Consider the following 23,384-nt stretch of genomic DNA (forward strand, 5'->3'; position numbering starts at 1 on the left):
AACAGTCATGTGGATACAAGGTCAAAGCCCATCAAACGCTTAGCCAGATAGTTATGATTATTTCTGGGCTACCTTAGCTCTTTATCAGTTGTTATTTTGATTTCTTTAGCTGCCATGATCAGCCCTCTTGGAATCGCTGCCCATAGTATTCTCCTAAAGAATGAATCACCTCTTGGGGGCTAATTTGGGTGAATTTCAGTCCTTGTACATTGACGAACCCCACAAGGTAAGTCACTCAAATGAGCCCCAATCAGAAGCAGGTATAGTAGACAGATAGGGTCCATGTTAAATTGCAAAACGTTATGCTTTAACAGTGTCAAAGTTTGAAAATCATGTTGAGGATTCCACTTTAAAAAGTGGGTACGAGGGCCTGTCGTTGTTCCTGGCAGCTTTAGGTATTTTGATTTCTTAAGCTACCATAGATAAAGGCCTTCTTGGAATCGCTTTATTGAATTTTTCTGACAAATGAATCACCTTTTGGGTGCCTCAACATGCCTGAAAACTCACCCATTTAAGCAAACGCGTGTATCCTGATGAAAATGTAAGTACAGTATTTTATCAAGTCAGCCAGTAAAGAAAGTTAGGAAAAAAATTGCCCCCAACATCAGCTTCACAGATCAACCCAAAAGTGGGTGGGCATGTCTCGCATAACAAGATACATGGAAAAGTGTCAAGGAGGTCCAATTGGAAGCAGGTATAGTATCGTTATCGGTAGTATAGCTATCACAGATAGCTGATGCTAAATTGCAATGTTTTTTTTGTTTTTTTTTTGCCTACACCATCTGATGAGTTTCAGTCTTTGAATTGAACTACCAACAGAAATTCTGTTCTCCACAATATTCAAATGTATTAAGATGTATGTACAATTTATTATAAATAGAATAAGCTCTGATGCAGTATTAACTACTGTTTCCCAAAAGGTCGGTCTAAAGTTTCTGCTTTAAAATGGTAAAGATGTGTGATTCATTTGGCTTATTGTCATTGGCTTGCCATTGCAACTTGGCCTACGAACTACAAGGTTGCATAATGTTGACCAAGGCCAAGTCCCAACCTCAAAGTCTCAAATTCCTTCAGTTTCAAAGCCATCCAAAACTATTTTTTTCTTCATGGACCATTGGTGTTGATGCGCTCGATATGCCCAACCTATCTCTTATACTCTTCTTTTTGACCTTCCTCATCCCAATCTGTGCCTCCTAATTGGCCTCTTTAGGAAGTGACAGTTGCATTTAGGCAAAGGGTTATCATTGCATTAGACGAGAGCGCCGGCCTTGAGGCTTACCTCGAATTAGACGACTGTGCCTGCAGCCCCCTTAGCTCCTACGCTGTGCCTGAAACACTATCAGTCCGACTTAATTACTGTCACCAGCCAGTGGAATTGACTGTAATGTTTCTTACAATGGATGGATGTTAAAACATACTGAATCCCGAGGCCTGAAGATGTATAAACCTGAGCTTACACAATTAGAGCCGTGTTTATCTGCATGTGTTCTCCTTTTTACCTTTTACACCACACACTGTTTTGCACCAAAACACACACACACGTATACGCACACACACGCTCACAACAGCGCATCTTTTATCTGATTAGGAGGCATGCCCACTTGGAGTTGTGTGTGTGTTTGTGTGCAGCACAGCATCAGGCCCCAGGCAGGGCATGGATTTCATTTAGAAAAGTATCAAAGGTTTACACGCTGTTCGCTTTAATCAGCATGTTTATCAGGCAGAGAAAAATTGCAGGAAACGAGCGGGGGCGGGAGAGGGGCGAAGGAGGAGGACAACCGCAAGGGTTATCTTAAGGACCAGTAGCCAGGGAAATTGATAATGTCTACAGGGTAATTTACTGGCCGCGCTCCTACCACCAGCCTGGCATTCTAATTACAGTCGGTGTAATGTTCTAATGAATCTGCAGGTGTGTGTCGGTGGGGGAGTACGTGCTGAGGTAGGGAATGTGTGTATGCGCATGCACCACTGTAGCTTGCTTGTATTTGTGTGATTGTTTGTGCGGCTCCAGGTTTGAATCTGTTCCAGTTCTGCCCTGGAGTCGTACAGTATATGAATATGATGAACAGCATTTAGAATGCCGCTCAGTGATCTTGAAAATACACTACGGACAAAATCAAATGGGCACTTTTAGCTACAGTACAGGAAGTGAAAATGGAAGAAAACAGCAAGAGTTAAGCTATTGCGAGTATTGTGGTTCATAATCGGCCCTGTGATTGACTGATGACCATACAGGAATCCAGTGTGCCTTTCAAACTAAATCAGCTGTGATTGGCTTTACTAGCCATGGTTCGGGGAGCTAAGGTTCTACTTATGGAGTTTGAGCCATTTGTAGTGTAGTAGTTCCTCCAGCTGGCAATGCCCCATTCCTGTCATTGGAGGGGACCAGTCTGAAGTGTATTTCAGCCTCAAGCAGTCTGTTTTCCACTTATGGAGTCTGAGTAGTAGGTAGTGTAGTGGTTCACATAGCTTTATTTCCTCCAGCTGGCAATGTCTTCTTCTTTGCGACCAGTCTGGGGTGTGGTCTGTTTTCAGCCTAAATCAACTGTCATTGGCTCTATTAGTTTGTCAAAATATCACTGCAGGAAACTGCGAAAACCATTGAATGCATCAGTCGGAGCTGGACATGCTAACAAACAACAAAATTAGTGGAGGAACAGGAGTCTCCTGTGATTACTTCTTGGCATACAGTAGATGGACATATTTTAGTCACTGTGAGATTAAGGGCTGCAAGAAAACAGAATACTGAAGCAAGCTGAAGACTGGGTATTATAGTGCAGGATAATGAAACAATCTTTGTTTTTGTCCGTCAACATTGTGATCTGCAATCAGTAGGAGTAGATGACAATAAATGGCCTCTGACCTTCTCTGCATTAGGAGACAGTTTTTTCAAGAAGAGACTGAGGGAAGCAAGAAAATGAACCGCTGCAGCAAAGTAGAGACTGGAGTATATTACGGCTGCATATGGAGCAAAGGCACACTAATGTAGCATTACACACGAGGACTCATAGCTTGTGTACACAAATCACCAGGGAATATGGGCTGAACCACATTGACTTTGATATGAACAGAATGTAAACATCCTGACAGTGAATGGAAAGACTTGCCATGTGTGCGCGTCGTATGTCACTATGTGTTTGTGTGTGGCTCGGGTCAGATTAGAAACACCATTGTAGGTTGAGCAAACAGTATTTAACCCTCACGGGATGCAAACGTCATTGCCTTTACTGAGTATATCGCACATATTGTTAGAAAAAAAACAAAAGCTTTGTATTTGAAGGTTCCTTCGTTCTCTCTCTCCACAGGAAAAGGAGGGTGTCGACGCAGTGTCGGCAGGGGCCATTCTCTCTGATTACCAGAGGATCCGTGTTGAAAATGTGTAAGGCTCACAACACACACACACTTGGGGGGGGGGGGGGGTATAACACGCTTGTTTTGAGTTTAATTAGACTTCATTCCGAAATTAGCAACGGGATCTAGAAGTTGTGTTTAGCGGCCCACTCTTCCAAGCTTGATAGCATATGTGCGGTCACAAGTGTACACAGCTAAACCTCGAACCGCACCCAGCAGAGGTTTTCAGGGATCGCATTAAAGAGGTCCTAGCAGGAATCTTCTGTCAGTTTGCTCATTGCACTTTCAGAATGCTTTTCTGTGTAAATGTGCAGACCTGTTCTGAATATGCATTTACAAGTGTGTGTCAGAAACGTTTCAGGACTGGTGTCTCAAAAGATATATATCAAATCCAAACTACAAGTTTTTACTTTGAAGTAGTCCGCCTGGAGTCTTAACACATTTTCCCAGCCAAGTGTTCTTGCACTTCAGGAAGGAAATCCTCCGCAGCTCTGTCGTCGCGGCCTTCTTGATGTCGCCCACATCTTCAAACCTTGATGACCTCCTCGAGCTTGGGAAGGAGGAAAAAAAAATAAATCATTCGGAACCAGGTCGGGTGAGTAGGGAAGTTGCTCCAGCACGTCAGTGTTCGGATTCTCAAGGCATTGGGAACAGGCATGTTGTCATTGGACGAGTTGTCCTGCCACAACTCTCGCCTCTTCTTGCACACTGAAGAAAGCAAACGCTATTGGTGGACCTGCTGCTGAAACCTTTCTGACACATCTCGTATACCCTTGTTATTTTCATGAGCTGGGGTTAGGCATTTGACTTCATTTCCTGGATCGACTATGAAAATTAAAGAACAGTTTTTATATTCATGATTTTTTATTGCAGTTTTATGTCAGGGAAAATATGAATAAAATGTTATTTTTTTTTCGCAAATAGTAAAGCTTTTTTCAAAGTATGTGTATATTAATTTTATGACACACACTTCTTAACTTGTGATAGCAATTTGACTTAATTTCCCTAGTTATGTAGTCAGAAATCACTGAATCGTGACAAAAAGAAAATCTTTTTTTTCTCCAATAAATATATTTGTAATTATTTTTGATGGTAGAAAACTTACATGTTTTTATACCAGTACTATTTCTTCATTAATGTTAAATGTCAGAATACAAGGAAGAAAAGTTATAGCATAGTTATATTTGGAAAAAATATTTTAAATAAGAAAACAACATTTTTTTTTAGATGTTACAAGATATTAACAGGTTTTGTAAAATAAATATATCTATGGATTGAAATGACCACACAACACATGGACAAGGTGTGTGTGTCATCAGAAAACACAGATTTATTTTAGATTCTTTTAGATGTTACCAAATGTGCGGGCATAGAATATTTTCACCACAACAATATGTTTTTCAACAATTCCCAAAATATGCCAAACGTTTTGGCATATTTTTCAACAACAGTTGTACAACATTCTTGTACAACTTTTAGGGGCGCTCAAACTTCAAGGTGCCACTGCATTCAAGCTGCTTCCCCGAATCTCACGTTCACCTGTTCCCCTCCAGGTGTTTGCGTCTTGGTTTGCAGCCTCTGGCCTACCTGTGGCGCCGAGACCAGGAGTTGCTGCTCTCTGAGATGATATCATCTGACGTCCACGCCATACTCATCAAAGTCGCCGCCTTCGGTGAGATGGCCTCCCCTTTCTCTTTTTGTCCGTCAAACCAATCCCCTCCCCTCACGGTCAACCATTTTCCTATCTCCTGAGGCTTTGTTAAGTAGTCACGGGGATCGAAGAATTTTGGTAAGTGAGTGATAGGATGAGGGGAGAAGAAAGCGAGACAAGCAGAATAATAGCCTCATCGCGAATCTCTGGCTTAGCGTTGGTTGTCGAGACGTGTGCCAGAGGCAAAGGTATTGAAGCAGAGAACAATTTGAGGAGATAAGGAGCGCTGAGGGAGGAGGGCGTGTACGCTTTTGTGTGCGGCTGGCTGGCAGCTGAGAAGTAATCGCAGGTGATCGCCCAGCTTCTCCCGTTCACATTCAGCCCGTCAATAAACGGCACGTGTCCCTCGTCGTACTGGAGCAACATCCCCTTTCCGTACTTGCGTGATGAAAATGGGTGAGCGCTCATTTATATCTCTCAACTGTCTGAGCTCAACGCGCCGTAACCTGCACCCTACCTGCCTGTTTGGGAGCCCGAGGGCGAGAAGATGACTGAATAACAAGAGGATGTTGAGAAAAGCAAAAACAAAAAGTTAAACTTTTCTTAGGTGTTCAAATGTTCACTTTTATTAATGTGATGCCACTGGCAGAGACACATTTTGAGTTTCCTGGTGAGAAACTATTCTACACTTCTCCTGACCATGACTCATTAGTTGTTAACCGTTACTAGGGGTTGTACTGACTAGTGGACTTGTTGATTTGTTGAGTTTACCATGCCACATTGATGTTTAGAGCGTCACTTTGACTAGTCTCTCATCACATTTTTGCCCAACTCGAGGAGTAGGCAGAGCTGCTTGCAGCAACACATAATTGTGCAGAATGAAATTGCTACGTCACCTTAATTGATTTGGGGTGACTCATGCTGGACGCCCACGTACGTTACTGGGGGGCTGTTTTTGCCACGCTCAAAATATCAGCAAAACTGAAATGGTGAAAAACAGTTAAACACTATACACCTCCACAATTGTGTACTACGCAGTTCTTAGTCTTTCCACATTTTCAGCCATTATCTTCAAACATTTATAATGTATTTAGAAACAGATCTACGACTTCACTTTACAGCGTCTTAAAGTCTGGGAAAAACAATGAAAAAAAATGTTAATCAACGTTTCGGGGTACAATTCACATAAAGAAAAACATGAAAAGCTACACTTTACATTAGGCAGTCACCGTGTGACCTTCCTCTCTTTACCATAAACACATCTTCACCTGCAAGTAAATCCTCCATATTGTTTCGCAAATTAGAAAGAAACGTCACCTCAGATGTCTTTTTTGCGCGTGGAGCTAGGGCTCCCACTATATCTGTGTTTGCATGTGAGAGTGTGCGTGTGTTTTGGCTACAGGTAAAAAAGTGGAGAGATCTTATCGGCCCTTCCCTGATTCCTTACTTGTCCTGCGGCACTGGTAATTAGAAAGGAGACTACGGAATTGGGGCCTTTAGGCAGTCCTCTTCTAATTGCAGCTTTTGGTGGGAGCAGGTCTGAGCAGTGAATTTTTAAGGGAAATTGTGTGACAGCACAACGGCGTACCTGGTAGCCTCTGTGTGTGTGTGTTGTGTGTGTGTGTGTGTGTGTGTGTGCGTGCGTGTGATTTTTGGAGACAGAAACGGACAGTGATTTGAAGGGATTTACCTTATGAAGAAAAAAAATGTGGAGGTCAAAGTTTAAGTCCCCCTATGAAATGACAGCTCAAACAGCTTATGATATTCTGTCAAAATAATAAGACAAAATGCATCAATGCGCTTTCCTGCCAAGTCAATAAAGATTATTATTCCTACGTTTTGCTGCTTGTGAAGATAGGTGCAAATTAAAAGTGAATGGATAAAGAAAAGTATCTTTTTTTTCTTAAGATGAGGATATAGCTTGATGACAAATCCCCGTTGTGAAAAGACAGCTGTCCAAATGCGGGATAATCCCCTAAGTGAATTCTCTGCAAGTTTGAAATCTGTGCTGATGGCAGCTTAATACCATGTAACAAGAGGAAAGTAGAAGAACATTTTGTCTTTTCTATTTACTTATGTGGACAGAATTGTCGGTACTCCTCCGTTAAAGAAAGAAAAAAGCCCCAGTGGTCACTGAATTAACTTGAATCTGACAAAAAAGTACTGAAATTTAAATAATGGAAATCAGGCAACAACAGGATTTATAAAAAAAAAACTAAAACTGCCTTGATCAAAAATGATGAAACAGGCTCATAGAAAGCCACTTTGCATGTTTTTTTTAAACTTTTTAATTATTGAAAACATTCTTGAAGGACATACCTAGAGTATATACATTATATATGCGAAGGTTTTTTTTTTCACAAACAGTATAAATCACTTTGTATCATTCTGAGTAAAATAATTATTGCACCCATCCATCCATCCATTTTCTTCTGCTTATCCGGGGTCAGGTCGCGGGGGCAGTAGCTTTAGCAGGGAAGCCCAGACTTCCCTCTCACTTCCCACTTCATCCAGCTCTTCCGGGGAGACCCCAAGGCGTTCCCAGGCCAGCCGGGAGACATAGTCTCTCCAGCGTGTCCTGGTTTGTCCCCGGGGTCTCCTCCCGGTGGGACATGCCCCGAACACCTCACCAGGGAGTCGTCCGGGAGGCATCCTAATCAGATGCCCGAGCCATTTCATCTGGCTCCTCTCGATGTGGAGGAGCAGACCTAGGATCTGTTTGGCATAAAGCCCCAGACAACCTAGCTCCCAGGATCACGGCTCAAGGAGGGGAATTATTACATCCAGACCTGCAAATTTGCAAAACCTTCATTTCGTCCTGCTAAAACGATTCATGCTCCGTTTGTACATGTTCAACAAAAGAGTCTGTATACAATAAATAACAGAGCATTTTTAAACTTGGCTTTTATCTTATTTTGGAAAGGAGCTATTCATATTAGGCGTCACTGTCCGAGGTAGACAGATGAAAGGAAAATTCTCATCTTTTGTGCCTCTAAGTGACAATAAAAACTAAATACGTGCTTAGTATCTCTGGAGCAGAGTAAGGTAATTGACTATTCTGAAAGACGATCAAATATTCATGTAATTAGTTAATCGATTGAGCCATGCCGGTGAGTCGGGGCGCCACAGGTCCCTCAGTTAATTGGGCCTCTTCTCCAGAGATAATTGGCATGTGCAAAATCAAAGCCCCCTGCCCTTTTTTTTTTTTTTTTTATTAGCCTGTGATCTTTTATCCTTCATGTGTACATTGAAAATACTTTCATAGAACGCTTCAGTACAATTAGTGTTCAAAGACTTTAAGGGACTAGTTCCAATGACAATCTGATGGTCTGGTAGTAGTTTATTTCAGCTTCACCTGTTCTTTTGAAGAAAAATGGTGGTATATCACAATATCATGAGACATTATTGGTGTTTGTAGCAGTGTCTTGGAGGTAAATTAGCACAAATTCTGGAACCAGAAAACTAAATTTCCACAGCACACTTCAAGCAATGTCATGGAAATGCAGGTTGTTATCATAGGTGCATAATTCCATTATGCTACCATGTCAATGCAAACCCAATGATGTCAAGTGTTGGGACATATATATGTATATACAGTCGAACCTCAATTTAACGGACCCCCGATTTGACTGACTTTGTATTGAACGGACAGGAAATAGTGTCCAGTTGGAACTCAAAAACGCCGCTTTGTACAGTGGTTGACAAAGTCTGTTCATTTCAGAATTGGCCGCTGTTGTAACAGATACGAAGACAAGATCTGACCAACAGACGTGCCTACGTGGAGGCCTTGTTGGCAGCAGTGACGTTTCCATCAAAAGCAATGCATGAACCTTAGCTTAGTGTTGCCGTGGGGGCGCAGCTCAAAAGGGGCGTGTCATATCTAGCTATTGATAGCTATGCCTTGCATTAGCACTGTTTTCTCTTGTTTACTGGGGCGCTCTTGGTGTCTCATCACTGGAACATTCTATACTGATTTTGGTACAATATACAGTTGTTGTTTTTTGTATCCAATTGTAAGGGAGGTGAAAAAAGGAAGCGCACTAGTGAGGTAAGGTTGGATAAACTTGAAAACTTTTCCAACATATTCAAGCTGAATTGAAGAATTTGTAGTTAAGACTCCGTTCAATTGTTTGGAATTGTTAGTTGATTATTTATGTCTTAAAGCAATGAAGCAGGGAAAACCAGGTTCTACTAGTTTGCTGTCTAAAGAAGCCCACATGACATCAGATATGGGAAGTTGGGCTACGTCCTCATTATGGTCAAACTCCACAAACAGAATTAATCTGCTCAATACGAGAGTTACTAACACAATAGTTTTGGAGAGAGATGTTCTCATCCCTGTTTAAAAAAAAAAAAAAAAAAAGATTAATTTTACCCATAGTCGATCAAAGAAATTTAATCAAATACACATCCTTACTATCCACACGTCATGAAATTTTGTCAAGCTTCAAGTGATGAAAACTCATCATCAACATATTAGTATGCGAGGTTAATTTAGTCCAGTTCGTTGTAAATTTCTCCCTTTTTTTATTTGGACTGACAATATTTTCATCCCGTCGCAATTTCCGCTTTCTATTATTCCATTCAGACACAGAATTCCAGATAAAGAGCCTGACAAATTTTCCATATAAGCTTAATCTTATCATCATTTGTCTTGGCTCCTCTTTCTTCCCCACCACTTTAGGTTTTCCCCTTTGCAAAAAGATGAGGTGATAGCGAACAGCTATTGTTTTGAGTGTTGTTTTAAAAGTGCTCACTTACAAGGGAAGGGAGACGCTTATTCCATCCATTTAGTGGGCTTAAGTGCCACACGTCACAAATCTAATTTTCTCTGTGAAGGCGGGGATTAAAGCCGAGCTGTCACCAGATTTCTAACCCCGCGGATATCTGCGATAGCGCCCTCACAGCTCTGCTCGGCTAAGACGGTATCTACCATCTCCAGGCTTTTAATTCAACACACGAAGGGAACTCACAAGCATTTTGAACTAACTACCTAAGTTCACACAAGTAAAGCTCTTCAAGGTGAGCAAAGGCCAACAAAACTAGAAATCAATTCTATTGAATAAGTAAAGAAATTAGTCTGTAAGACTTCTTCTAATTGGTTATTCTGGCGTGCATTGTCTGCTAGTAGTTGCTGCTTGCAAAAGATTAATTTTTTTTATTGGTACTGATTTAGCGCATCTTAATATGGAACCGACAATGTTTTAGAAGAAAATGTATTAAAAAATAAATACATATCCTGAAAGAGCAATCTATTTTGTTTAATTGCTGTGTGCTGTCTGATTGTTAGCAAGATTGTGCTAAAACTAAATAATTGATCTTCCATAAATAATAATAATATTTTTCATGACTATCAATTATGTCCGCCAACCATGTAATTGCAAATCGTGAGACATAATATTTTTGTTGACGTTTTGTTCATTAACAAAGTGACGCAAAGTTAATTCATGAAACTTAATATTTTAATCGTCAAGGTTATGCAAAACCTACACAATCATTGATTTCCGTGGAGTGTACCTTCAACAACTAGTTCATATTTTGGGCGAATGTGAACTGAACCTACTGTACATTTCTGCTTGATGAACGATATTGTGAAAGCGCTACTTCTGGCCTCTGTGAAAGGTTTTTGAATCGCAGTTCATTTTTGTTCAAGAGTTTCTTGAGGGATTTCTAGGAGAGTACCCGGCTAAACACCGTTAACAAGCCTTCATATGTGCTGGGATAAACATTATTTAGCTATTGGTTCAGTGTGGCTGCCATTCACCTTAACCTTGGGCAGTCGCGGCTGCGCGTGGTGCATTCAGGGGCACTCTGTAAATAGGAGTGAATGTGTTCTTTTGTAATACACAATTGTAAAAATGGATTACTAGGAAAATTACACTGTACAATAACACTGTGATAATATGGAATTTGTTTTGTAATATAAGAACAGATAAGATTTTTTTTTCTTTTAATGATGATCAATGTCTGAGACTGAATGTGACTTTCACCATTCTTTCCTGTCATACTGTGTTGCAAACTGCGCAGTGTAACAATAAAAGTCCTGTAATCCATCTGAGTGTCTGTGGTGTATTGAAGTGGCAGCAGTGTGGCACTACGTTTCACCCCATTCATTAGTGGCCTGTCACACATGCAACTCACAGCAGCACAACAGTATGAGCAGCACCACTCCTTTTGCCGCCAAAAATGATACGACATCCTCCTTTTCGAATTTTCAAGAATTGCATGTTGAATATTGCACTTTGAGGTCCATCCTTAGTTTCCTTCCTCAGCCTGGTTCTTCTCTCAGCTAGTGTTTTTGTTTGCACATTGAGGGCTACAGAAGTTTTAAACGTTTGTTTTTTTAAACAACAAAGTTTCTGTGAAACTTTTTGTCCTGATATATGTGCAAATATGAGCATTTATTTTCCACACTTTGCCCTGACTCTCCACTTGCAGCTGGGTATAGTAAGACAGTAACCCATCGGATGAGCCTGGTATAGCTGAAGCGGATGAATATCATTTTCCAATCAAGGCAGTCGGAAGGATACGTCTAGGATTTTTTTGGCCTTGTTGCAGGTTCTGGGCATTACAGAATGGCATTACAGTTTATTAATGTAGTTACCTTCTAACTTTTTGTACTTTCAGGGCCACAAATGATGCAGAGTTTTGAATGAATTATGTCACTGGCCTAGCGTTGGGCACAATATTGATATTGTGATGCATCGTTGTCTCTCACGATACAGTTTCGAACCACCAGCATTACATATCGATACTTGAATATGAATATGCTCCAACAAGACAACTGCCACTATCTGTTGGAGCATATTCTCCCAATTGTTCTTCCACTGTCAATTATCAGGCAATTGGCATATCGGGATACTATTGATAACGTGGCATGAATATTAGATGGCTGACAGCTTTCAACCTGTCCTGGTCTTTAAACGGAAATTCGGAGCGTCAATATAGGCCTGCCAGGCGAAATGTGTTGACTTTAATGCTATTTTGGCTACGTTTTTGGCCCTCGTGAACTCTCTGTCTTAAGCCCCTCGCCCTTTGAAAAAGTCTCCTCACAGATCGTTAATCATTTAAGAGCTGAAAAGTTAATGAAACTATCAAAAAAAGAGAAGAAAGTGGCATCCCCTCTGCAATTTGGAGCCAATTATGAAGATTTTGTTAAAAGACATGACTAATTATAGAGGATATTTAAAAGGGATTGAATTTTAATGCGTGCCTCCTTATTACCTTTGCGGCGGGGTTAAGATGAGAGGATGTTGAGATTAGAAATTCTCACTCTAATTAAGAGCATGGATCCCCCGGGATGAGAATAAGGGGCTGCTCATTCTACTGTCGCACCCCCTCCTATATAACCCCCCATTGTGTTGGACCATCGTGAGTTACAACTGGGATTCAGATGAACCCCAAATCCAGCCTTCACATCTCCCACCCATGGATCCTCACGGGTGGGCTCGCTCCGACTGACACTTTAACCTTTGAGCTTGTCAGGCCACAAGGGAAAAGATATTCTCACATTACCATTAACTTTGCTCCTTTAATGAGACACGCCGAAGTGCCGGAGAACAGCGCCACATCATCTCGGCGATCATTAGGGGCACACCATACCTCTCAGGAGGAGTCAGTCACTTGTTAAAGATCGCATCAATCAATTAAGACATGTTTTTCAGTAGTAGTGGGACATAATATTGCTATCGTAATGTATTGAATCATTGTCTTCAGAACTGAACAACTGACTGCATTTCCAAGTATAGTGAGATATGATAAAATTAGATTTTGGTTACAAGATTGATTTCTAGCTCAGCTTTTAAATTAGGCATTGAAACGGTTTGTGGTTAACCGATAAACAGTGATAACATTTTAGACAGTTGCTACAGGGTGTCCTATGTTTATGACGGTTATGAACTAGTTTGCAAAGTGGCCTAAGTCAAATAGCACAAGATTGTCTGCTTAGTTACCGCTGTATTTAGAAGAAGAAGAACTAGAAAAATATGCACATCCAACGTTGCAATAGCTGTATCGTGATGCTAACAATATCGTAGCCAATGTATTGTATTGTACTGTATTTCACCGTGAGTAAGTCACCGAGCTGTGCAGTTCAGTTCCGTCACCTGAATTTTTGAATCTACATGCTAACACGGGGGTTATGCGACCTAATTTCTCAACAGTGCTCCTAAAAAAAAAAATAATAATAATAGGTCGCACCGGTGAGACCAGCTGTACGAGGGAGGAAAAAAGTCTCTGTGACTCTGAAAGCAGCCCTATGGTTCAACAACAGACACACATTAGCCCCATCCTGGTCTAAACCAATCAGAGATAGTGAAGGGTGGGACACCCCCTGGACATCGCCCTCTGATTGGCCATGGTCCAGATTTTCATGTATGTGTGTGTGTGTGTGTGTGTGTTTGCGTATGTTTAAGATGCGTGTGCTACAGTCAGATACAGAGCTGGTTCTTTCCGTGTGGAAGGCAGGGCTCGCATACACACACACACACACACACACGTACACACACAGACAGATGGCGTGGACAGTGGCGTTGTTAGCGTAGTCGAAGCTAGGTTTTCGACGACGAGCCTGTAGCTGTACAATTACAGAAATTTGAGTGGGACAAATTGAATTATAGGGTGAACCTTTATATGACTGTTTAAAGTAATCAAGCCACCCTCTCAATTGGGATGTCATAGGATGTTTATGATATGAGGCTCAGGGGAGTGAGGCATGCTGGGTACTCCCACTCTTCCCCTCCCCATGCCCGTGAGTCACTTTCCTGCACCGGGAGGGCAAAAGACAAATAAACAACATCTCTCTCCAGAGTTTATATTCTCAAAGGGGGGAAGTAGATGAGGGAGCGGCAGGTGGTAATGTGCGCGTACAAGATTGTGTGCATACGTTGCTTTTGAAAACTGTTAGCTTTTCCCGTAGAGATGTGTATACACTACTTGCAAAGTCAAACAAACAGATGCTGTATGCAGGTTTTGCTGCGTGTTTGTGTCTGTCAACTTCAATCATTTATCTGTGATTCTTTCTCCCCATGTGTGTGTGCGTTCATACACAAATTAGGCCTGGATCCTGACAAGCACCTTGGAAAATCTCTGGCTGACATGGCCCCCTCCCTGAAACAGGTCACAAACCCTTTTGGATGCTCTCATTGGTCATTTCATTCGGTGCACTTGCACAAGATCATATAACATGTTCTTGCGAGAACTGTTAAGGTTAAGTTCAAGGTATATTATGTTCATCATAATTGTTAGTGTTGTTTTTTTAATTGTTATTATTTTGAATTTTGTTTTGTATTAATTATTCCTCATATATGCTACTAAATTCTTACCAAATAAGTGTTGTATAGATTGTAGCAGTGCTGGTGAATACATAAAAAAAAAAAACCCCATCATGTATAATTCAACTGAATGTTATTTAGCATATTTTCACTTACAATTTACGCTCTAAAATTATTTTTACATTATATATGTGATCTTTAAACAGGAGCTTTATTTTTTTGGGGTTGTGTAGCTCTCCCAGAAGTACGGTGTCCATATTTGCGGAGAAGGAGGAGAATATGAAACCTTTACTCTAGATTGCCCCCTCTTCACAAAGAGGCTCGTCATGTGAGTATTGCCATTCAAAAATTCCACTGTACGGGACCGTCTCTATTTGACAAATTTTTACCCAGAGGAGATTGATTGGAGACTATGGAGTGTAATATTGTAGCATCCAGAGCTAAGTAAGGCACAGTTGACCAGGTAGTAGAAAGACAAGGTCGCCACTTTAAGGAGACACATTTTATCCAACACGAGACTAAGTGCAGCAATAAAATGGAGTACAGCAGCAAAGGAGAGACTCTGGAGTATAATACTCCTGAAAATTACGAAGCTGCTCCACCAATAAGCTTACAAGAAATCGGAGCGCTGCAGCAAAGTGGAGACTGTGGACGACAACACAGACATGAGGATGATGATGAATTTTCTCCACCAATGAGTGACTGGCAGTGGCTTATACTGTATCATCCATATGGTACTAGTTATAGTACCTTCGAGTGTCTGATTTTGCCCCTTGGTATAGCGTAGTAGAGAAGTAGAAAAAGTCCCGTGCAGTTTTTTAAGAATGATTTATTTAATTAAATTATTATATATATTTTTTTACTCTTTGACTTATTTAATGGCTCTTAGTATTGCTGAGAGAATTGCTTCACCCTGACATGAAACCTTAACCTTGGCTTTTAGCCTTAATATCAAAACCTAACCCTAGTTTGAAAATCTAACTTCAAAGCTTTAACCCAAGCTTCAAACCCAAATTCAGCCTTGGAACCATTATTTTTACTTGAACCCCAAATGCAAAACCCTAACCTTGACTTCAAACCCTAACTCAAGCTTGCAACCCTTGTTTGAAACCCTAATCCTGACTTCAAACCTTAACTCCTTTTCTTTAATGGGTCGCAGCGATGCGTCGGAGACGGTGATCCACTCCGCCGACGCGTTCGCTCCGGTCGGCTACCTGCGCTTCACCGCCATGCACACGGAGAACAAAGCCAGCGTGAGTAGAACCAAGTTGTTTCGGCGATACACTTTGACTCGACGGCAAAAAAAAAACTAACAAATTAAAAAACCTACAAAAGTTTGTCCGTCTTTGCCGTTGATTGCTTCCAAAGCACTCGCAGGGCAAAATAAATAGAAGAACAAAAGCCTTTGGTGTGTGATAACTTTGCTCAGGAGGAGAGGAGGAGCAGGGAACCGGAGGCTAGAGTTCAGATCAGCCTCCAGAGGGGCTACTCTTTCACATACTCGTTCTCTCTCCCCTCTCTCTCCCTCCTCCAGCCCCACATGGCCTACTTTGACATCTGCAATATTCACTGCTGCCCGAAACTAGGCCCAGTTTAATAAACATGTCCCCTCACATTAGGCCACTTTGCATTCAGGTAGTAGGCTAAGTGGGTGCGGGCGGGGTTTGCGGGATGCAGCAAGAATTGTTTTTTTTTTTTTTACGGGTACTCAGAAGGAGCTCAAAGAGTAGAGCTGCAAGGCTGTGACTTTTTTTTTTTTACTTACTTTTAAAAGAGCATTCAATTGAACGATCCCTACATTAGTATCTTTGAGTCGTGACGGCTACATGAATCTAATTAGGTTAGGTTTGACTCTTGTTTGCTTTTCCGCTTCAACGCAGTACCGCATCAGTGAGAACAAGACATGCTAAATGAGAAGAACAATAGAAAAGAAGGTTCTAATGATGTGGTGACAACAAATCTGCTCAAATCTGTCGGTAGATCATTTGCTAGATCTATCGCCTGCTTTTGCACGACAAAACCAATACCACTAATAGCCAGTAGAGAAATAGTTTGTTGCAATTTACCTGACTGTTATCTTGTTTGAAATAAACTGTAGTTTGGCCCATTTATTTACATGATGTTGTCAAGTCTTTTTTTTTTGCCAGAAAAGGCAAACACTTGAAATTAATAGTGTTACCATTTACATCTGAATGATAAAAACAATAATCCATAAAAATGAATGCACACTTTTCAAAACGTTTGCGCTTAGGTCATAGTCTCCCATTTGGTGAAGTCAAAAAGGCCGTGCAGCTACGCACTTTTCAGGCTGTACAGATTCTCCCGACTACTTATTTCAGTCATTCATGCACCTTGTTGCCAGATACGCATTCTGCGTGGAGCAACCCTAGCAAACCCTGTCAAATCTGGTGTTCCGTGTATTCTAGCATCGATTTACGCACATTTTCTCTTATGCGCTCCAGAAGCTATAATAAGTCCAGTGCCCTGGGAAGGCGAACCATCGTATTGCACTTTACAAGTTTGATGAAGATAAAGAAAAAAACTTGAAGCAGTTGAAATGGTAAACTATATGAAATATTGATTAATGTTCTTATTAATTACAGTAAAAGTGTTGAGATGATCCATTTGTTATTTAATAATCCTCAAGAAGGATCTTAAGGAGTTTATCCAGGTCAAAAATTGGAAGAATTATCTCAAATTCAAACGTTTTAGTTGAAGATAGGAATATTCTAAATCTTTGGTGGTAAATATTAGTAGGCTGATAAGCTGTCAGATAATTGTAACAGATTTCGAAATCTGGACGTGGTCTAAATTACATAACTCACCTTTTGTCAAAATGTAACAAAAGTTAATGTTGTTGTTAATGTTGCTGTTGGGTATGACAATCATAGTGGGATTGGTGGGTCATGCATTGATGTAGAAGGCAGCTAGCTAGCTGCAAGAACTAATGTGAATGAATTGCTGGGGGAACTAAACCACTAACCCCGTTAATACACACCAGAATGAGAGCGCTCAACTTAACTTTTATCAGAATGTGATTTTGACCCGGGCAATTTTGATTTGCCAGCGTGGCTAATTGCGGGCAATATTCGCTTCGCCCCATCCTGTTTCAACTAGCCATTGGCAAGGTGGCGAATGAGCAGCGCGAACACTGGGTGTGTCAGTAGTCTGAACGTGAGAATATGCGTAGATGAAAAGTGTGCCCAGAACAGGAGAATATAGCCCATTATGCTTGTATTTTACTGCAAACATGCTAAACGAAAAATGTGAAGTCAACGGTTTAATTTGTTTACATGTCGCTTATAGTTACATTACCATTATTTTTCAAGCTTGGTAAGAGTGTATCAATAATTCATTTCATTCTTGTTAGCTGCCTGGGCTTTAGGTAATATTTTTGCACGACATCGTCCTCCATCCATCTATATAATTATTAGAGTACATACGTACATAAAGTAACGAGTATCACTTCAACTTGACACGAAATACTGATTTCCGAGTAGCCTTGTGGCATCTTAGGGCGTTACAGAAAGAACACAAAAAATGCAAAGAGTATTCACAGAAAAAAATGCAAATTGAGAATTAGTGAATAGCAAACCAGGACTTAACAGAGGTTCACTGTAGGAGGTGTACATTATAAGTGCACGCATTTACATGTATTTGGGGTCCACGCTAGCCTCTGGCGTCATGTCTCTGGGATAAGTTACATGATTTGAACGTCTCACGGTAATGTACGGAATTGGAATTGGTGTATGATCATGTAGATGAGAACGTGTTCCGCTTTTTTTTTTTTTTTTTTGGCCTCCTGTGTGTCTTCATGATGTGTTTGTTGTGTGTGGGGGTTGGGGGGGGAGTTGGGTTATTATGGACAGAAAACATACCCCCGTCGCACACCACCCGTGACCCTGCAGCCTCGCACCCTGAAGCTATATATTTCCTCACCCCCCACATCCCCCCCCCCCCGGTGCCCCCCGTCACATCACACGCCATACCACAGCCTCCCACCCCACCCTAAGGATGCTGGGGGAAGAGCAGGAAGATCCAGGGATAGTAGAGGCAGCAGCGGGGGGGAGCCGACCAGGGGAGAACCTGCCCCAGTTCAGCCTTCCGAAGCTCTTCTCGTCAGGGTGACAGATCGGCGGTGACACCAGCACTAGAGGAGACGGCACCGGGCTCAGGGGGTGGGGACGGACCGCCGTCATTTGCCCTCCGTTAATGCTAGTCAAGCTATTTTTCATGCTGGCAAGGAGAGGAGAGGGGCTGAAGTATAATTAATTTGATTATCTTATGGCCTAATGCAGTTGACAGCAGATGAAGTGGGGTGGCAATGGTGGGGGTGAATGAGTTTTAGGCATGGTGACGGATGAAATATGAAATATGTATTTAAATGCAGCAGCCGTAGTAGTAGCAACAGGGTTTGGCAGGTAATATGTAGGCCTCGAGAGAATGATAATGATTTTGTTATTTAAAGGAGACGCAAAAAGATAAAGAAGAAAACAGATCACGCCCGCATGCTCGTCACATTTGACTGACAGCCGGCGTGATCGAATCTACGCTGTCCCGACACACAAGTATGTCAGGGCCTTGTTTCCATATTCATTCACCTTCAAGTTACATGTGCCGGGGCCCTCAAAAGACTGACACGCATTGAAAAGGTTGAGTAATGATGCAACGTTTTGTCTACTTTGGCCTCATGTACCCCCCCTCGCCCCCCCCCCCCCCCCCATACACACTCTCACCCCTAATGGCAGGATGTGGTGGCGCGAGATGTGGCCTGCACTCGTTGTCCTTGCCAGAGCGCCATTGACAAGATGACTGAGGTGGCGGAATATGCTGATGGAGCCGGAGACGACCAACATCACCAGCGACAATTTACATCAGACGCTGACCTTAGTTGTCAGCGAGGCTACGGTGAGATTCGCTTATTGTGCCAGCATGCGTGCAGCTCTGTATTTATGTCTACAGTGCACATGCGTGTAAGTGGAAAGGCGGAGGGTGATGTCACATGATATCCGTGTGCGGTCCCCGGATCTGTGTCATCTGCATCGCGATGCCTCTGTGTTTGAGTGACTGTTTGACAGTCGGTACATTTCTAACAATCGTCGTCAATGCATCTATGCATGGATGACCTCCTGCATAGGCATACCACACGAAAAGTTCGTAGAAAAAATACAAACTACATCCATATTTAGATTCAGGATCCATGAAATAAAAAAAAAAATATTTTGCTTCCATGATGACTAGTTGAAGAAGGCTAGTGTACACACATACTTGGGCCAAATTTCAGTATTTTCCCACCCTTTTCGATCAGTCACCAAAAGCCTGATTTTCAGATGTCTCTGAAAGCAATTATCCTGTGGAGTCCAGGGTGTACACCCTTCCTCCCATAAGTGGTGTCGAAAATGGATGGATGGATGGATGGATTGTCCGGTGATGTGGTGTGTGTTAAGAGTGATTTTTGCTTTCCGATCTGCGCAAAAAACGACCCAACAATCGTAAATGTTACACCTGCCTTTCACAGGTCAGTCTTGGTACGACAACAGACTTCTAGTGTAGGGGTAGAGATATTGTTGTCTGCGCGGTGTGCTGTGCTGATCATCTTGAGTAAACCACTTGCTAAAAGAGCAGTAAGCAGACGTGGGGATTTTTGTCCTCATTGTGTGGGGTCTAATCGGTTAAGATGTGTACTCCAATGGGCACACCCTGGACTGACCGCCAGGCAATCGCAGGGCTTATATGAGCAAACAACCATCCCATGCAAAACATTTCAGTGTCTTCAATGAACATAGAGTAAGATGCATATTTTTGGACTTTGAGAGGAAACCAGAGGTGTGCGAAAAGGGGTGTGTTCCTAACCTACTAACACGCTCCTCTTCCATGTTTAAAGCGCTCCCCACAGATGTGCCTCCATCCTGTTCTTCCAGAACTTCCCGAGGATATCAGTGGATTTCTGGCATCCACGGGCTGCGAAGCCAAGACACCAGGATCCAGGGCCAGACTGCAGCAGTTTTCGTACTCTTGCAAAGTAAGCAAAGGATCCAGAAATAGGGTTGCTGCCCATATTCTCCATTTGGATACATGTCATCCTATTGCTGTGGAAACTCTTGTCTTTCAATGACCACTCGCTATTAATGCATTTCTATAAACAAAAGCCAGCACTACAATGTACTGTGTCTTGTACAACACATGATGATGTTAGCTCACCCTGTTGCTGTGCCTTAGCTTTGGACACTGCAGTATGATACTCCACAGTCTCCACTTCGCTGTGGCAGCCAGTTTTCTTGCTGCCCTTAGTCTCCTCTTGGTAAACTTTGTCTACTTATCTGTTTGGGAGATTGTACATGTTTGGAACTGCACTTGAGATGTCTACATTCTCTACATGTTTTGGTACTTTTTGAAAGTTGCGTTACAAATTTTAGGACTACACTTCCTAGAGAAGCACTCAGGGGGACTGAACTTCTTTCTCCTCCCGTCCCTTTGGTCTTCTCCTTCTTCTGGCTTTATTAGTATTCATGAGGTGAAGCGACAAAGCTTGACTGAGGTCTTGTCCCGTGTTTAAAGCGCTCGACAACCCAGCAGGAGACCAAGGCCTCGTGTCAGATGCTACGTCGGCTGCTAGAGCGGAATAGCAAACAGCGACCTCGCCACCAAACAAAGGACAAGCTCTTCGAATGTACCCTAACGCCAGACGCTACTTGAACGGAGGCGTCCAGACAGTGCGGTCACGTTGGACGGGGTTATCATTGTTGCCCTACAGATGTTTGAAAGTGAGCGCTTTTTGCAGTCTATCTGTAGTTCCCCCGCTCTCTCTCCTCCCGCTTTTTTTTTTTGATGGAGAAAGAGGAGTGAAAGATGAAAAGCATATTTAATGTTTATCGCGGTGCTGGGCTGAACTGCCTGCACAGCGTCGAGACAATATTAAACAAGTTAATATTTAATGAACGGCCTCTTTGTATGAGGATGAAGTAGTGCGAGACGGTGGTGTTGGCAAAGGCAAAACAAACTTGAAGCTCTTTCAAATCATTGCAAGGGGAGTCTTGGCTTTGAGCGATTTTTTTTGTTGTGCCTGTGTTTGCACTCGGCATGCACGCATGCTGCTTACGCTTACAGGGAGGGACAAACACCATTAGTGCTTTACTGCGGCTTCAGTCGTATTAAAAATACATCAACAAAACGATCGTCTTCAGCAGAAAGCGATGCTTTGCAATTCTACAGGTTGGCCTTATTGTTAAGCACTGCCTCGAGGACCCACAAACCCACCAAAAAAAAACAGAAATTGAGGCATGCATACTTAGCCAGTAGAATACATTGTTGGAGCTAATCTGAATTGCTTAAACTGACCATTAATAAGTTGCTGTTTTGTTGGTGTCTGGTTGATAGCTTATCTACATTTTTCTTTAAAAAATGTGTTAAAAAAAAAAACAACTTTTGTTTTTCTGAAGAAAGGGAAATAACTCACAACTTGACTTAACAATTTGGACAGAAAATGGATGGATGTATGTACTTTTTAAAAAATATTTTGCTAACATGTTTACGTATTACCACTGGCCAGTAAAAAGCATGTACAGTATCTCCACCCCAGAAATGTATGTATCCCCCCCAAAATATATATATATATATATATATATATATATATATATATATATATATATATATATATACATATGGTCACTAAATACTAATACACACTAAATAATTGTATTTTATTTACATTTGAAAAAAAAAAAAGGTGCATGCTTTTTATTGAACAATGACGGTAACCATAAGCATGTACAGGTATGCAATATAAAAAATGTCCAATTATCTTCTTATTTGAAAAAAAAAGTTTTTTTGTGTTTTTGACCGGAAAGGAAAAAAGAAAGATATCATTTTTGGGAGACACATGCTTTAATTAACAATGTTCAGTATTAAAGCATGTCTCTCTGAAGTATCTATTATGGCGTGTCATCCTGCTGCTTCGTGTATGTCCAGGTGAGCTGGATGACAGAGGCTGGAACATGAAGGACATTGTCCTTGTTCACCTGTATGTGAGCAGCATGGAGGACTTTGGTCAACTCAACGCGGTGTATAAGAACCACTTTACCACAAACCCTCCTGCCAGGTACAAATGCATTGCATTTCCAAATCACTTCTTATTCGGAGTGGTTGTTGTGCAACACAAATTTTTGCCATCCAGGGTGTGTGTCCAGGCCTCGCTGCCTGCTGGCCAACTGCTCCAGATGGACTGTCTCCTCCATAAATGGACCGAACCGGCCGCGGAGGACTGCTTTCATCGGAGAGAAGCGCTGCACGTGCAGAGTCTATCTCACTGGGCCCCGGCCAACATAGGGCCCTACAGCCAAGCCCTCAGGGTAAGAAGGCTACACTCAGAGAAAATGTGGTTAGAATAATGTTTAGTGGTGGTTGAATGGGCTTTTGGACAAATACATTTTGAGAATATTATTATGGAGAAATATATAAAGAACTGAGGCAGATTGGGAAGAACTAATAAGTCGCCCGGAACATAAACAAACAATATTGTGGAATGAGCTGTTATTCTACTGGTACGCTAATCGTCGTTAAAGACCACAAAACTAAGATAGTCTTTAATACGTAACAGAGAACTCGTTTACAGCATGCGCTAAGTCTCCACCCTTTAATTCATCTTGTCTTCTTGGTGGGAGCTGCTGCTCTTTTGGTTAGCAACAGAGTTCAAATGAGCTCAGCAGTTAATTATTTGATGTCTGCGTGAACCATTTTTAGGTAATATAATATAATATAATGGCTGTGTAATTTCGGTTGTTGTTACTGTCCCGTAAAAAGCATGTATAGGTAGGTAATTGAAATCATGTTTTTTCTAATACACATTCGAAAATAATTCAGTTGGTTGGACAGTTAACGGTGTTATAAACCAGTTATACCTTTAGTATTTTATAGTATTTTTTTGCCATCGACTTGTATGCCGGCGGCACAGTGGACGACTGGTTAGCACATCTGCCTCACAGTTCTGAGGACCGGGGTTCAAATCCCAGCCCCGCCTGTGTGGAGTTTGCATGTTCTCCCCGTGCCTGCGTGGGTTTTCTCCAGGCACTCCGGTTTCCTCCCAAAAAACATGAAGAGTAGACTCTAAATTG

The 23,384-nt window shown here is 41.8% G+C and overlaps 1 protein-coding gene across 6 annotated transcripts in view; it reads left to right on the plus strand.

Moving 5' to 3' along the window:
• Window positions 1–23,384, plus strand: part of dph6 (diphthamine biosynthesis 6) — a 79,631-nt gene that overhangs the window by 20,414 nt on the left and 35,833 nt on the right. For all 6 annotated transcript variants that reach the window (XM_061794858.1, XM_061794861.1, XM_061794859.1 and 3 more), the window contains 9 exons: window positions 3,306–3,379; window positions 4,905–5,023; window positions 14,058–14,119; window positions 14,508–14,602; window positions 15,434–15,527; window positions 19,023–19,182; window positions 20,159–20,296; window positions 22,243–22,372; window positions 22,448–22,622. In XM_061794858.1, the coding sequence (XP_061650842.1) occupies window positions 3,306–3,379; window positions 4,905–5,023; window positions 14,058–14,119; window positions 14,508–14,602; window positions 15,434–15,527; window positions 19,023–19,182; window positions 20,159–20,296; window positions 22,243–22,372; window positions 22,448–22,622 (1,047 nt within the window). The remainder of the gene's footprint in view (window positions 1–3,305; window positions 3,380–4,904; window positions 5,024–14,057; window positions 14,120–14,507; window positions 14,603–15,433; window positions 15,528–19,022; window positions 19,183–20,158; window positions 20,297–22,242; window positions 22,373–22,447; window positions 22,623–23,384) is intronic.

Source organism: Phyllopteryx taeniolatus, chromosome 13, assembly GCF_024500385.1.
Source record: "Phyllopteryx taeniolatus isolate TA_2022b chromosome 13, UOR_Ptae_1.2, whole genome shotgun sequence".
Classification (NCBI taxonomy): Eukaryota; Metazoa; Chordata; class Actinopteri; order Syngnathiformes; family Syngnathidae; genus Phyllopteryx; species Phyllopteryx taeniolatus.